The sequence below is a fragment of the Nannobrachium achirus genome (assembly GCF_963921795.1).
Source record: "Nannobrachium achirus genome assembly, chromosome: 15".
Lineage (NCBI taxonomy): Eukaryota > Metazoa > Chordata > Actinopteri > Myctophiformes > Myctophidae > Nannobrachium > Nannobrachium achirus.
This window is the reverse complement of record NC_137822.1, coordinates 7,106,734-7,123,518: the sequence shown is the minus strand read 5'-3', so window position 1 is coordinate 7,123,518 and position 16,785 is coordinate 7,106,734. Positions and strand designations below refer to the sequence as shown.

Below are 16,785 nucleotides of genomic sequence, written 5' to 3'. Positions count from 1 at the left end.
TTTTTGGCACCTAAAACTAGTCTCTAACCCTAACCCTAAACTTAACCCCTATGGGAGTGTCGCCACTCCTACAATAATAAGAAGTCAATTTCGGAGTGGCGACATGTCGGAATGGAGAGAGACTCCTGTTTTTTATGTGTATGTTTATAAAGAACTCACACCCAGAGTGAAGTCACTTCACAGTTAATGGTGGGCTCGCTTTAGCGAGTATACTGTACTTAGGCCTAGTTGTCCCATCCTCATTTTTTGGCACCTAAAACTAGTCTCTAACCCTAACCCTAAACTTAACCCCTATGGGAGTGTCGCCACTCCTACAATAATAAGAAGTCAATTTCGGAGTGGCGACATGTCGGAATGGAGAGAGACTCCTGTTTTTTATGTGTATGTTTATAAAGAACTCACACCCAGAGTGAAGTCACTTCACAGTTAATGGTGGGCTCGCTTTAGCGAGTATACTGTACTTAGGCCTAGTTGTCCCATCCTCATTTTTTGGCACCTAAAACTAGTCTCTTTTTTTTTGCTACACATTTTGTTCAAACTTCAACTTGTGGAGGGAGGGAGGGAGGGGGAGAGAGGAGAGAGAGAGACCCAATGGTAGAAGGGCCCCATGCGACAGGGCTAACAAAAAAACAGAAACACCCTCTCAGGAGGAATAGTCATGACTGATCCAGGCTCTGGGGTGAGCGGCCGTACTGCCTCGACCGAGTCGGGGGGACAGAAAGAGAGAGCAAAAGAGATACAGGCAAATCCACAGACGTGCTCCATGGAGGCATGGTCCACAGTCACTCTCTTGGTCTGCAGCTGAGGTTCTGAAATAGCTGTCCCCTTGTAACACCCCTTGTATCTGCCCAACGCTAATCTCTCGAGACAGCCTCAGAGAGGAAGAGAGACAGACCGATAGGTGTCGCCCTTTCTTCTTTGACGATGGTTTCCCAGATTGGCCCAACGCTAAATCTTGAGAGAAGACATGTGTCTCGACTGCCAGCGATACTGGATCAGGAAATGGAAAAGTGGGTGTATGTGACCCGGACAACACCAACATTCACCGCCATTTTCTAGCCCAGATTTCTGTTAATAACAAACGTTCTCGCCAGGATAAAGGGAAAGGACTAGTTGGGACTAGTCTTTTCCCTTTAATCTGAACCTCATACAGTCAAACCACACGTGCGTGATGCATATTTCACTGCATGATATTTAAATGTATTTAGGCTAAATTGAATAATATCACACCAGGAACATTCTCAGTCGTGTCACTAGTTTCTCTTCCCATCCACGAGACAGGATGAGGTTCTAAGCATTATGACTCAATGTTGGCTGTGCTCAATGTGACGGAAACCCCAGTGGGGACATGGTTGCAGACTAGGACAGTCTGTAACCTGGCTTCCTGTACTGTATCTTCATGCTGGCAAACAAAAAAGCCTAAATGAAACGCATTTAAGATTATTAGTGTGGCTGTTGCTATGGGCAACACACTATTGTATTTGGTCAGAGAATTCTGTGCCAGCAAAATGAACCTGTGTTTTGTCAACTTTTTTGACTGATATGTTATTCACGTGTGGATATCTTGGATACGGAGTAAGCCTGGATATGCGAGGTTAGGACAATATGTCCAATCAGACAGGATTGGTCATGCTTCACTTGACATCACAATATATAATGTTTGTTGTTAAGTGTTGGAATTAAATGATTATTACTGGTATATTCAACCAGAAAGATGCAATTGGAAATTGCAATTGTGGTTGCTGTGACACGAGTCACACTTGCAAATATCTCTGTATCTGACAGTCCTTGTCCCTAATTGAGCGGTGCTAACCATACCGTCCTTATCCCTTTTATGCCCATTATGTGGAGATCCCTGATGTCATCAATATAAGCCCATATCTTGGAATGCCCATATATGGACATATTGTGTCAGTCTCATGTGGTCTATGTTTTCATACTATCTATGATGACAGTCATCTCCATATTTGGGACATTTTTAATCAAAGTCAATGGAGAAAATGTATTCACGAATAACGTTATAAATTAAACTATGTAATGTATCTCTTAGCACTATATTATACTATAATCTAGTTGCCCTGAAATATAATAAATAGTAATATGACTGTTTGCATTGGTAAATGTATTTTATGTACTTTAACCTGTTTTAACACATACACACTAACCAACCAAAAACCTCAGACTCTTGACAGACCTTCTGCACATACATACAGTAAACATCCCCTCCTTTTCCCCCTCTACACCAAATCTGTTTGCAAATAGCCAATCAATATACATGGCAATTTTCTGCTAATCTTGGCAGAATGTTAAGTTCTTATAAAATACAGAGAATAGGGACACTAGGGTTCACGTTTTAAGGGGTTTAACAGTGCAACTGTAGAATACACCTCACTTACCGGTACTAGTATAGATCTGCTGCATAACAAATAATAGCTAAAGGAGTGCTAGACCAGTGGTTCTCAACCTGTGGGCCGGGACCCCCCTGACATTATTTTGGGGGGTCCCCAGATGATTAACTATGTGCAACATTGTTTTCTCTCTCAACAGTAAACAAACCAACATAATGTTTAAGTGTATAGAGGGTATCTGTACATTTCACAATTTAAGAACTTTTTAATACCTCAAGGCAGAAATTGTGAAAATAGCAGATCTACATGTTCACAACGCCTCACGTTGTGAGCATGTAGATCTATTTCAACAATAGAACCGTGTTACACAAAATGTAATTCTTCAACTCTTAGTGCTCATCAGGGTGTGGGGGGTCCCCAGTTAACATATGATTATTTTGGGGGTCGCGGCCAGAAAAGGTTGAGAACCTCTGTGGTAGACAACATGCAGCCACTAGATGACTGAACCTCTGGCTGCTCAACTTGCTTCCATAGAAAACGTGCTGACCTCTATGGAATCTAAACGACTCAAATCAACTGTAGCGACTTGAGAACTTGAATCCATGATTGAAACTTTCCATTTAAAAGACTTTATTCAGTAAAAAAAAAAGCGACAGGATATGACAAGGAAACTGAACATTTCATTTGATGGTAATGTTGATGATGCTGATGTCTTCGTAGGGTTTGTCCGTCTTGGGGTTGACCTTGACGTTGGAGATCCTCTGGACCACCTCCATGCCTTTAGCGCTCCTTCCAAACACTGTGTGTTTGTTGTCCAGCCAGGGCTGAGGAGAAGAGAAGTACAAGAGCACATGTTGATGGAGACGACTAAAATGGCCCAAAATAAGCTGCTTTTCTCTCTCACACACACACACTAATGACTAGGGGTTAGGGATGGGACGATAATCGTTATTATCGTGAAAAAGAAAAAACCCTCAAAATAATCATATCGCAGAGATCTTATACTGTGAAATTGTTCTCTGTCATAGGCCTATGCTGGGATCAATTCACCTTTGAACCACTTAAACCCTCTACAAAAATTGGTAAAACAAACAAAATGTAAACATAGTATTTTTTTCTCCACTCTACCAAATCTCTTTGGCAATAAACGGTCGATTTTTTGGCAAACGTTCTGCTGCAGAATATGGATGCAGGAGTTCAAGTGGTTGATATAAGTGGCATTTTAAGAGGCATATTTTGATTATCGTGATCGTAAATCTAGATTATTTTGGTCACAATAATCATGACATGACGTAGTACTAGAGGTGCAACAGTTAATCGATTACAAAAGATTATCAATAATCAATCGATTTAATAAAATAATTGATTCATAATACTTAGGTTTTTTTTTTTAATATAATTTGGGTTTGATATACTGTAGGTGAAAGCCAAAGTAGCAGCCATACAAGATGTACAGAAATGTAAAAGAAATTGTGGCTTATCCATTATCCAATTAATGAGAATTTTTATCAATAGAATAACCGCTAAGCCCCGGCCTAAATGTGTGAAACTTACAGTTGGTACGACAGTGACGAAGAACTGCGCGCCGTTGGTTCCGGGCCCTCCGTTGGCCATGCTCAGCGTGTAGGGCCGGTCGTGTCTCAGTGTAGAGTGGAACTCGTCCTCAAACTCCCCTCCCCAGATGCTCTCTCCTCCCATGCCTGTCCCCGTGGGGTCTCCCGTCTGGATCATGAAGCCCTGCTCACCAGGAAGACCAACAGGATGAACAACACTCAGGCAGGTAAAGATGGTGGTTCTCAACATTTTCAGGCTGCGACAGCCTGAAAATAATGATATTTGATTTTGAACTGGGCATCCCCCTAGCCTGGGATCCAGCCCGATTCGCTATGTTTGTCTTTTTCTCACTTCACTTCTCAGTCTGGCCAGGGTCTGTTTGACTGGTATTTCCATTACACAGGCAAGTCAGAAAGTCACTCGAGTTTTACATTGGACAACACTGGTCCACAGACCAATCAAAAGCCAAAAGTTGTTTTCACTCGTTTAGGCACAGAGATGGGAGGCTTTCCAGACCCTAAAGTGGAGTGAGAAAAACTAAATGCTGAATGTAGCAAACAGGCCGGATCCCAGGCTCAGGCAGGAGTGCAGTACAGTGTCTGAAATGATACAACAGAGAACTTGCCTTGATAACTCTGTGGAATATGTGACCGTTGTAGTAACCATTCCTGCTGTGAACGCAGAAGTTCTCCACCGTTTTGGGGCATCTGATGAAACATCAAAAAGATTAATCTGAATGAACAACTTAACATACTTAAACTAGCCGAGCCAGCACCTCAACGCCTTGTGATGGATTGTGATATGTTTGCTATTTTTGCATGACACTGACATGATTGTATGAGTAGTATAAATTAGGGCTTATGTGGTTCATCATTTTAATCACTTTATCCATTTATACGTTGGCTATTCAAAAATAGCAGATGTACAAGCGCACAACGCATCCCTTCGTGCCGCTCTGCGAGATTGTGCATGTGCTATTTCTGAACAATATTTGAAAAACGTCTAAATTGTTTGGAAAATGTTTGGATACTTTTGATTAAAAAAATGAACTCATATCTTCTCTTCTGGGGGTCCCTGGCAAACCCTTTTCAGATGGAGTTTCCTTGGCCAGATACATATCAATTTGTGTATCATCCGAAAAAGTAACTGATAGAATGACGGCTAAGAAGATGATCATAGATAGTTGCAGCGCTATATAAGAGATAAGAGGGGCGGAGAGGGACGTACTCAACGGGGAAGAGTTTGATGTGGATGTCTCCCATGGTGGTGTGGATGATGGCACTGTCAGACACCCTCTTGGGGCCATCAGCCTGGGTGGCAGCCAACACCTCTTCTTTAGAGGGCTTCTCGTTAAAGATGTCTCTGTCAGATTCTGCACTCTTTGTGTCCTCTGGCTCCCTCTTGGAGAACTGCAAGTAAAACGACAGATAAAATAGTGAATATATAAATAATATAATGTGAATAATATGTCTAACAAAACGATATACATGGAATAGAATGTTTATAAATGCTTTCCACTTTGATGAATCACCACAAATATATTGTAACTAGTTTATCATAAATGAGTAAATCGAGTAAGGCCAGTTTTATACTTTGTTGTACAATGGTGTCACCAAAATATAGTCTACAATCTAACAGGTCACAGCACAATGCAATGCATTGTCAGCCTGTAGACCTGATATTAGCCATTTGCCCCCCAGAATAAAAATAAAAATATTGAAATCAATTATTTTTTCTTAATTGATTAGTTCTACTAATCATTGCAACCCTAATTACTTTCTATTTGTTATTTTCGTTTGACTCAAACGTCACGCCGTCTCACCATGTAGAAGCGGTTCTTCTTGAAGGCACTGCAGAAGATGGTGGGGTCAGGCACGCCGCTCTGTAAGGCAGGGTTGTCGGACGCCTTCATCTCAATGGTGGGCGCCACACTGGAGGCCTTTGCAATGCCTTGGAACAGGCTGAGCTTGACCACACGGATGTTCTCCATTTTACCCAGAACCCGCACGCACCTTACAGGACAGATGAGGGAAATGTTTAGTCACATTTGAGGTTAATTACACTCACTTTTTTTATTTATACTTATACTGTATATTCGAGGAAGTCTGATGATTTCAAATATAAGAGATCATAGATTTTTTTCTTCTTTTATTTCTCAAACATATTTTAACAAGCAATATAAGGGGAACTTGATTTTGTGTCCAATGTGGCCTATAAATAATGTGTTTACTTTCAAATTAAAACAACACATTTTAGTAATATCAACCAAATAAGCTGTCTGGCACCAGGGAGCAATATAGTATCAATCGTTTTCCAATTTAAGGAATAACGATAGGCCAAAGGGCCAACATGTTGAGCCTGATTTACTTAGTTGTACAACAATGTTGCGTGTCAAAAATAGCAGATCTACAAGCTCACGGACTTGCCATTTTTGGCAAGCAACATGATAGTAGTACATAATATCCATTACCAGGACCACTTGAAACATACCTGTTGGTCTCCACGTTTATAACCTTGATGCCGAGCATCGTCCCGTAGAGGACAAAGTGTCCTGTCTCATCAAAGATGATGTTTGTCAAACGGATGCCGTCCACCTTCTCCAGTTCTCTCTCCACAGCCATTCGCCTCCCAAACTCCATGTCGGGCAGCTGCTGCCTCATCTGCTGAAGCTCTGTGAACATCTAACACCAAACACATCAGGTGGGAGAAGTGTCAATTCAGGTGCTATAAGTATAAATTACCCACACAAGTAGTGTTCCAGCCACGTGTATGCCTTTCAGCCTGACAAACTGCGCAAACCATGCCCAATTGCTGTGACAGCTATAATAATATAATTTGATCCCGACTCTTTTGGGGTAGTTTTTGTCACTGTATGTTTGCACATAATGTGAAGTTTGTCCTCTGCATTTTACCCATTCTAACTATTAAGAGTTCAGAGCACTATTAGTACAGGTTAAAGTGTTTTGCTCAGGGACTCTTGGACACAGACCAGGGCCAGGGTGTGGACCAGAGGCCCTCAGTTTACTCTCCGTCTCTACCCACTCTGCCACCCTGTGGCAAGCTAGCTACATAATGCAAAGAGACTGGCTGAAAGTGGGCTCATGCCATTTCCCACCCAGCCAAAGCTAGCACAGCTTAGTCAATGAAAAAGATCAGGCCTGGTTTACATATTTGTTAGGGCAAAAAGCATCAGGGTGACTTAAACTTGGTTGCGGGCCGGTGTCACCCACCAAAACATTGCAGGCCTACAAACTTGCTATGCCTTGTGCTGTGATGCATTGTGAGCTTGTAGACCTGCTATTTTCTGTGCGCAGCAGGGGTTGGTGAGCAACCAAGTATAAATCGGTTATTACACACTTTACGACTAGAACTTACTGTGAGTGATTCATCAAAGACCCTCATCAGTTTCCCAGTCAGGAAACGGAAGATCCTGACTTTCCGGTCAGACGCGATGGTGGCCATTTTCTTGCCATCGGGGGAGAACACCAGGCTGGTGGGATAGGTTTTGTTTTTCGCGAATTCATACAAGTCCGTGTCCGTTTTGTACTCCCAGTGAACATACTTGGGGAACTTGAATTCGTTTTTGAAGCCAGTCCAGTATTCCAGCATTCCCGATTTGTCGGCGGAGACGATGACCTTAAACGTTGGATTCAGGCGGATCTGGGAGAGCGGCGAAGAGTGCATCTTGTCGATGGTGTGCAGCGGCTCGTTGCCTCCCCGTCCGTCATAGACGTAGATCTTCCCCGTAGATTTCTGGGAGCAGGCTACGGTGGAGATGGCATCCCCTGGGTTGTATATCCATTCACACTGACCGGGGTGGAAGCTGCCCAGTGACATAGTGACACAGATCATGTCAAATATTTGTCAGCGCTTGAGTGAGCAAAGAGAGATTATCATAACTGCATGAAATATTCATGTTGGCTACATGATATTAATAATAATGCTGCTTGTGTTTTGGTCAGTTTCGGTATGATGAAAGATACATTTTCCTATACTCTGAAATGTAACCAGACGTGTAGTTCATAGGACTTGATTTGAACAACACCTTTATGAAATAAAAACACAGCCTCTTGCATTCAGAAAATTGCAGCAGATCATATTGCACTAGTAAATCCATAGAGATTAATTGCACAGCCCTAATTCAAACACAACATGTTTGACTGTGACATGGTAGAACATGAGTGGACACATACCCCAACTTCAGCATATTGATCATGTCAAAGTTGACCACGTCAAACACTTTCATGGCCTGGTCATCACCAACAGAACAGAATATGGCCCCCTCAGAACTGACAGCAATGCACTCTATCACACCTGCACAAAGTCAAAGGCACACAGATTGAGATTCCTGGTTTGAGCTCATTGACACATTATCTGTGAAACATTATGACTGTGTCCGGCCGTCTACTACCCAAGAAACGCCATTCATACCGAGATGGCTGCGAAAGTGTTTCACAAACTCTATTCCCTCGTCTTCTTTCTTCTTCCAGAACTTGACGTGGCCGTCCTGGCTGGCTGTGATGACAAAGTCTGTCCTAAGAAGGGGAAAGATAAACGTTGATCAGATAACACAAAGTCTGGAGGAAAAGGAGAAACTCAAGAGTGATGGTGCACTGGGAACCGAACTGGGAATATCTCTGATTGAATCAACAGCAACTTGTGAGCGTGGAACGAAACGACTACAGGCTGTTAATACATTGTAAGGATTAAAACTCACTTGGAACAAACAATGTATGTGATGACGTCTCTGTGCATGTAGCTTCTCTCATACATGGCAGCTGACGGCAGATTGTCCAAATAGACACGCTCGTATTCCAACACTGTGGACAGACAACAAGACAAAACAAGATGTCAGACATGCATTGCACTCAATAGATCACTCAAAGGAAGCTCAAATCGAAAAACCACTTCTTACTTTTAATGAATAGAATCATTTTGAAAAGGAGTGTGCAGGCCCTTGACTTTTGAAACATTAAAAGGTTTGGTTTTCATCTTAACATGTTTTGTTAAATGGCTTCAGAAAAATGTGCAGGTGCAGGAACGCAAGAGAAGAGGATAGCTGAAGCAGAAACCTCCAAGATGTTTCTTTTTTTTTTACACATCAAAACGGAGAAGTCATTGTTGCTATGCCTAAAGCCAATACATCCAATGTCTTCTTCCCCTGGCAACTGGACAAGTGGAGATTTATCCTGTCTTGATTTTAGGCTTTGATCTGGGGGCAACATTTGTTATTAACGCACCAAACTGAAGATGAAGTAAGTTACAGATGTGATGCTTTGACACAGTTGATATTGATAATAGTGTTCATCACAAGTTCCCACACACTAGGCAGTCTCGAGTCACCAAGTACTGTAGTTTTAGTATTAGTATTTTCAAATTTTACTCCATTACAATTATATGAAAACTTGAGTTACTATGTAGATCTTGATTATTATTACAAAGTTACACATTACTGATTACTTAAAATAAATTGTATACATTTTGAACTTGTGAAAAGGGACATTCTGCACAATGAGTACAGTCTACTTTTGGCAGAACATTTTTTGATGCCAATACTTTTGTACTCAAGTACATTTTTAATTCCGAACTTTTACTAACAGCCAGTATTTCTACATTGATTGCAGTATTGATACTTTTACTTAGGTATAACATTTGAGTACTTTTTTTCCCCACCAGACCAGGCCACCACTGTCACAGTCTCACAGTCACACAGAATGAAAAGGCAACCACAGATCTGACCCTTTCTCTTCTTGGTGTGTGTAGCCTCGCTCGGCATGGGTCCGACCCATTCTTCTCCATCTTCTTCATCTTCTTCTTGTTGGTCTCCACCGGGTTGTTGTTGTTGTTCTGTCTCATCATCTGCGTCCAGTTTGCGCTTCTTCTTCAACTCCTCACTGCTTCCCTCCGCCGCCATGGTTATTTTGTTGTCCCACTGCAGCTACTGCTCGGCTTTTTTCCTGGACACCCTACTTCCGCTGGCGCGCATGCGAAAATAGCAGATCTACAAGCTCACCACGCGTCGCAAAGGCGACGCGTGGTGAGCTTGTAGATCTGCTATTTTCGGCACTAGCCCACAGGCTACTTCTTTATTTTTAATTTAATCGTTTTTCTAACAGTTAAGAGTCGAACTGTGGAATTAACACACCCTCCTAATTGAACATGTTTATTCTATCTGTCTTTTAATGTATTCTCATGTGTAGTGCTGTTAAATTATAGTTTAACTTGTCTTTACCTCCACCAGGTTATCCTGGTTTCTTTTTACTGCTTTAGTGCTAATATCCTTTTTAGATCCCGCCTACTGTATCCGGTAGTTTTCAGACACATATGGGTGAGGAACACGGGCCGTTTCCGTATCCGCTCTAGACAGGATCCACACACAACCTGCAAAGTGAAGTTCTGGTAGCGTCAACTCCAGAGGCGGATTTTGTTTCTACAGGGGTGGATTATAATGCAACATATGAGCCAAACCAACACAAATACAAAATAGTGGGGGGTTTACGTTAAAGCGATAATGTTTTATTCCCATATATTTGTCTTTTTAACTGACCACTGTCTACATAAACCATCCATATACACGCTTTTAATCACAAACGTCCAAATCCAACTGGTATTGTTGGAATTGATGACACACTTAAAACAGGTTTTCTCTATGAATTCCCCTATTTATTGGAAGTAAACAATACCCTCACGTGTGTGTGGGGGGGTCTCTACGAGAGAGTGTTTTCTACTGGTGATTCAGTCCGAGTGTATCAAAGGGTGCGCTCGTTTTATTGTCCACGACATTGCAAGCGGCGCGAAGGCCAGCGGACCTTGGTCCTGCTCTTCGCCCCCGAGCGCCGCAGGCGCGAGTGGCCGCGAAGAGCGGGCCAGGGCTGCGCGGCCGGCGGAGCGCCGCGCGAGTTACGAAGCCGTGGTGAATGCAATCGTTATATTTATGCCCAGGCCGTAAGGCCTGGGCAAGCCCACGATAAACGCCCGCGCAGTCCACCCGGCGCGCATTTCCGAACGCACCCTTTGATACACTCGGACTGAAACACCAGAGGAAAACACCATCCCGGGTGTCTACACTCCAACATGGCTGTGTGGGGACTGAAGTAAAATCCTGATATCTATTAAAGTGTTATTTGGTTGATAGCCATATCTATCGCACACACTACTAGTCGCGTAGTAAGTATCAGCCTATGTAAGAAACGTGCTTGTTATTGTTAACTGCTGCGGACTGTCTGCACGTCGGAAGAATGAGTAACATTTACATTCAAGAGCCCCCAACAAATGGCAAGGTGAGCGCCAATATAACACAACAAAACACTAAGATACGGCTGGCAGTGATTCTCAAGCATTTTAATTTCAAGGACCCCCATTTGACATGCATTAGGCTATGGACCCCCATTTAATGGCATTTCTATATCTCTGAGACCTCAATGTACAGTACATGTGTACACCCTCTGAGTTACAGACCCCCCATAAGGGTCCATTTGGTTCCTAACTATCATTTAGCAGGGGACCCCCCCTCAAGGACCCCTGGGGTCCCTGGACCCCACTTTGAGAACCACTGCACAGTGCAGTTGGAGTCTACCACCTCACTGATCTTAGTGCAGTCTGCACTATATCAGTGAGGTGGTAGACTCCACCATGCTCACGAAGACCATTAAATAGGCCTTAGAATGCTGTATAACAACCTACTGGTAAATTATAATGACTTAATTCTGTCAAAGCCAATGCAAAGTTAATGGAGGCTTGCACGAATCCCTAAAAGGCAGACTGCAATTTGACTGCGATGAAACCGGATAAAAACCAGACAATTGGAATTGGACAAAAATGGAAACTGGAACACTCTAACATCTAAGCTGATTGGATGAAATTGTGTTGTGAGTTTGTGACCCACCTGAAAATGTATTTTCTGTTTATTAAAGAGCTGTAGAGTCAGGGAGACCGCTGTTACTGAACAAACACCCAATGATTACTATTAACGTAGGCCTACCGTAACAAAACAATAAATGTTATTTCTTTCTTCAGCAGTTAAAGTATCAGCTACTCTGTATTAGTGTGGTGGTGTAGAAACAACACATTGCTACAACACACCATGCAGTGTACAAACAGGTCCATTTGGTTGCATTCGTTAACTGTGCAAAATGTGTGTCAGTGTGTTCAGTGAGAGCATTTAGAATAACTTAGTATGTGCCAAAACAATATCAAATACGTATACAGACAACTTTAGGATTGTCACTCTATTAACTACAGAATAGGATATATAAATATGAACTAGAAAGGGATCATGGTTTGTGTGTCAAAATGTCACATTTAAGATTATAGTAGTGGTTGTTTGTTGTATTGTTATTGTTGTTTGAAAAAATGTCTTAATTTTATTGATGAACAGTACATTATCAGAATGAAGGAAAATGGTGAGAAAAACATTGTCATTGTGCTCTGAACGTTCCGTAGGTTCTGCTGAAGACGTCAGCAGGTGACATTGACATTGAGCTGTGGTCCAAGGAGGCGCCCAAAGCATGCAGGAACTTTGTGCAGCTGTGTATGGAAGGTAATATTAACTCATTGGCTCCAGGCAGAATTACTGCACTCTGTGATAGAGAACCGCAGTGTGACATCACTGCTGCTAGAGGGCGCTATCCCCCTGGGTCACAGAGGGTCATCTTAGTTCGTTTTTGGAGCGGTGTGTGTAACACAGCAGCTCCGCTATAGGCAGTAATGTGTGTCTGTCCTCACTAGTACGAGTGTGTCTGTCCTCACTAGCACGAGTGTGTCTGTCCTCACTAGCACGAGTCTGTCCAGTCAAGTTTGAAGAGGATCTGCACATGCGCGATTTTACCACCCACACACACACACACACACACACACACACACACACACACACACACACACGTGCGCACAGCAGTTACACAACATTTCGGTACCTATCGAATTGAGTTCCCCTCCACCCGGATGCATGGAGGCTGATGGGATACTGCAACATACTGCGTTATATAGATCTAAGACACAGAATTCAGATATCTACAACACATAGAATCTAAAACATAGACCTGGAACTGCTTAAATTCACCGCTCCACTTCGAACGAGGTTTGATTTTTGGAAAAAGGAAACCAGCACTCACTTCGAACTGTTCGAAGATTATTCTTTCTTATTTATTCAAAGGGTTTCCTCCCAGCAGTAGTTTGGGCCCAGAGGCCTTCTTCAGCGTGAATCATCATTCACGCTGAAGTGAGTGCTGTTTTCCTTTTTCAAAAAGTTTGCTGTTGTTTGAACCGTGCACCTGAGATACAGTATTCTAGAACCATACGTTAATGAGTGTTCCTCTTCCTCTTTCTTCTTAGTTCGTGTGATCATTGGTTCCTTAAATGAACCAATGAGCCCGCCGATTGTACTCATTATGTCATATGGATATGAAGTTCTTATATCTATCCATTCCGCTTATCCGGAGTCGGGTCGCAGGGGCGAGAGTTCCAGACTTCCCTCTACTGAGCAACATTATATTATATATATATTTATTTATATTCGCTTATTTTTATTATGTCGGTCAATCTTAAATAGTAGGCTAAGATACAAAAAAGTACCAACCAGGGGTTGGCACTTGTCCGTCTGGAAAGTACAGGTCATGTTCTACTTGCCCTTATTATTGTTCATCTTACATAATTAGGGATCCCTTTCTTAATGTTTTTTACAATGGCTAATGTTTTTTTATTTTTTATTTTTAGTAGTTTGTTGATGCAGTAATGGTCTTTTTCCGTTTCTTTCTTTATTAAAAGGGTCCGTAAATTATGACTTCACTGTCATTTGTCTGGGGACTCCTCCAAAATCATTTGGGGGCCTTACTTGATTGAAGAGAAACAACCCATTAAAGCAGGGAGAAAGAATGTTCAAAGTGGAGCAGAGATATTTTGCGCTAGTGCTCTGGTTTCTTTTAACAAACTGGGATAATCTTCGAATAATTTATGCTTGTGTCGCAACGTGAATATCGATATGAAAACAAGGTGTCTTGCGTCAGAGACAAAGCGGCTCGTGGCTCACTCTTGTACTAGCCTCGCATAGCCAGGCTTACTCATCTGCGAAGAGTACCGAGTACTGCGTGCGGCTCGCTGAGTCGCTGCATATCCATGCAGAAAGAGAGGCAGCCGTAACGGGCCGTCGGGCCGTGGCATGTCGCGACAAACTCTGGAGATAAGATTACAATCCTGCAAACGTATTCACGTTGATGATGTTTTGCGTGAATGAAATCCCACTGATTTATAACTAGTTGAATTGTTGGTGGCTGAAGCTATTGCTGCTGCTGCTGCTCCGAAAACTTCCGCGGTCTGTGGCAACAGCCTATCAGCGCATCGTTGTCATAGAGATGACAGCCCATAATACTCTGTTGCCCGGCATCAGTCAATCAGCGCGTCGTTGTCTCTCTCTCTCTCTCTCTCTCTCTCTCTCTCTCTCACACACACACACACACACACACACACACCTACACACACACACACACACACACACACACACACACACACACACACACACACACATCAGACAGCGCATGCAATGAAAGTGAATGAATACAACGAGAAGTGGAAACAAAACGTGGAGATATTTTTCCACTTTTTTTTTTTTTCTTTTTTTACTATAATTCGTCCTGGGTCCGGTCGGCGGTGCCTCGCGGTCCGGACATGGACCGCGGTCCGCCTATTGAGGACCCCTGCCATATAGTTTCATTGTTTGACAGCACAATCATCAGTGTATTTTGGATTCATGTCAATTTGTGTTTTCAGATATTTAACCACTTGAACCGTCAATACTTAATAAACGTGACCTTTCACTCTGTCTGTTCTTTTTCCCCTCTACACCAAACCTCTTTGCCGAAAATAGACGATCTACAAGCTCACAACGCCTCACAGCGCGAGGCGTTGTGAGCTTGTAGATCTACTATTTTTGGCTTAAGTTCTCAGAATATGGACTCTAGTTTTCAAGTGGTTAATATAAAAAAAGAAGAAAAAAGGTTTCTATCACTCAGAGATTTGGAGGACCCCCTGTAGTAACTCTGAGGACCTCCTGTTGAAGACCCTTGCTCTATATGTTGATTTGGTGATTCTAGCTTAAGAGTTTAGAGAGTAGAAAGAAAAGTGCTACATGACTAATCAGGTTTAATGTGTCATTTTGTCCAGGTTACTACGATGGCACCTTGTTCCACCGAGTGGTGCCTGAGTTCATCGTCCAGGGGGGGGACCCTACCGGGACGGGGACCGGCGGCGAGTCAATCTACGGTCGGACCTTCAAGGTCAGGAAAGCCCTCCTCCTACTGTACTTATTTCCATGCCAAAATGTAGTCTATAGCAACCTTTTTTAGTTCGATATCATCTCTTCATCCATCCATCCATCTTCAACTGTTTATCCGGAATCGCATACAGTTCCAACTGAGATCTCAAGAGTTCCTTATCTCAAGCAACTTCCTCCACTCCCTCTGGGAGTATACTGAGGCGTTCCCAGGCCAGTGTGGAGATATAATCCTTCCATCTGGTCTTTGGTCTGCCACAGGGTCTCCTCCCAGTGGGACGTGCATCAAGGACCTTCCTAGGTAGGCGCTCGGGGGGAATCCGTACTAGATGCCCGAACCACCTAAGCTGGCTCCTTTTCAAGTGTAGGAGCAGCGGTTCTACTCCAAGTCTCTCTCGGGTGACTGAACTTCTCACCCTATCTCTAAGAGAGATAGCAGCCAACCATCTGAGGGAACTCATTTTGTCCGCTTGTCCCTTATACTTTCGGTCATGACACTTCATGACACTTCATGACTATAGTTGAGTGTAGGAACGAAGATTGCTCGGTAGACAGAGAGCTTTGCCTTCCGGCTCAACTTAGCAACGATAAGCATTAGGCCACGGACCACCATCTTGTTTTTAAATCTCTGAGACTACAATCTTAAGTCCTCAGTGTTCATTTATCCATCTCTGACACTGTACAAAATGTTCCATTTGCACACACTCAGAGTTCCAGTCCATTTGGACTCCTGGTGTCCGCATGCTGAGAACCATAGTGGATATCATCGCTTTCGGGGCAGAAACCTCTTACCTCCAAATTCTTATGTTGTCTTATGTTGTTTCTTGGTAAATTATCGGCCCTACTTGATCATCCTACTGCGTCACACAAAAGCATCAAAAGTGTGGCACGAATCTGCTTTTGCAATCTTTTTTTTTTTATCCTGAAAAGTACGTTTTGGAAGCATGAGGTTTCAGATTCTCGATCGTCTTGATTCTACTCTGGAGAAGGCCTCAAAAATGTAACTTTCTTTGCTCCCGCCATTCAGGATGAATTTCACTCCAGAATGCGATTCAACCGGAGGGGACTGGTTGCCATGGCGAACTCAGGACCTCACGACAACGGGAGTCAGTTCTTCTTCACGTTGGGGCGGGCAGACGAGCTCAACAATAAACACACCATATTTGGCAAGGTGAAAAAAAAACATTTGGAATATTTTAAAACAAAATGTTATAAAATATCAGAAAAGTCACACCCTGTGCGCTTGTATATCTGCTATTTTTGAATAGCCAATGTATAAATGGATAAAGTGTTTAGAACGACTGTGATGCTGTATTAACACATTTTGCTGGGGACCCCCTGGACCCCACTTTGAGAACCGTTGTCTTAAGCAAAGCGCTTATAAATGTCTATATAATCTAACAATAAACATGTTTACAATGCTATTATTAATATATATCGTCACTGTCGGGCAGAAACCTTGTATCTCCAAGCTTCACATTTTTACATTTTTTTTGCAAAGTAAAGCCCTGCTTCATCACACAAGGCCATCGCACTAAAGTAGTGAAAACAGCCGATCTACAAGCACACAACGCCTCGCAGTGCGAGGCGTTGTTTGCTTGTAGATCAGCTGTTTTCACT

The 16,785-nt window shown here is 42.8% G+C and overlaps 2 protein-coding genes across 2 annotated transcripts in view; one reads left to right on the top strand and one right to left on the bottom strand.

Annotated features, from left to right (window-relative positions):
• Positions 1-2,968: 2,968 nt before the first annotated feature.
• On the bottom strand, positions 2,969-9,816 carry ppwd1 (peptidylprolyl isomerase domain and WD repeat containing 1; the record flags this gene model as incomplete). The annotated part of the gene is made up of 11 exons (XM_080743840.1): positions 2,969-3,172; positions 3,903-4,085; positions 4,528-4,609; positions 5,130-5,311; positions 5,725-5,914; positions 6,393-6,583; positions 7,278-7,725; positions 8,096-8,216; positions 8,334-8,437; positions 8,620-8,722; positions 9,642-9,816. 11 exons carry the CDS (start codon positions 9,814-9,816, stop codon positions 3,029-3,031), a joined length of 1,923 nt encoding a protein of 640 aa, XP_080599966.1. The 3' UTR covers positions 2,969-3,028.
• A 1,176-nt stretch (positions 9,817-10,992) lies between these two features.
• The window catches only part of cwc27 (CWC27 spliceosome associated cyclophilin), a 69,023-nt gene continuing 63,230 nt past the window's right edge, over positions 10,993-16,785 (top strand). The window contains exons 1-4 of the mRNA XM_080742625.1: positions 10,993-11,182; positions 12,345-12,441; positions 15,057-15,169; positions 16,193-16,336. Of these exons, the coding sequence (XP_080598751.1) occupies positions 11,141-11,182; positions 12,345-12,441; positions 15,057-15,169; positions 16,193-16,336 (396 nt within the window). The 5' untranslated portion in view covers positions 10,993-11,140. The remainder of the gene's footprint in view (positions 11,183-12,344; positions 12,442-15,056; positions 15,170-16,192; positions 16,337-16,785) is intronic.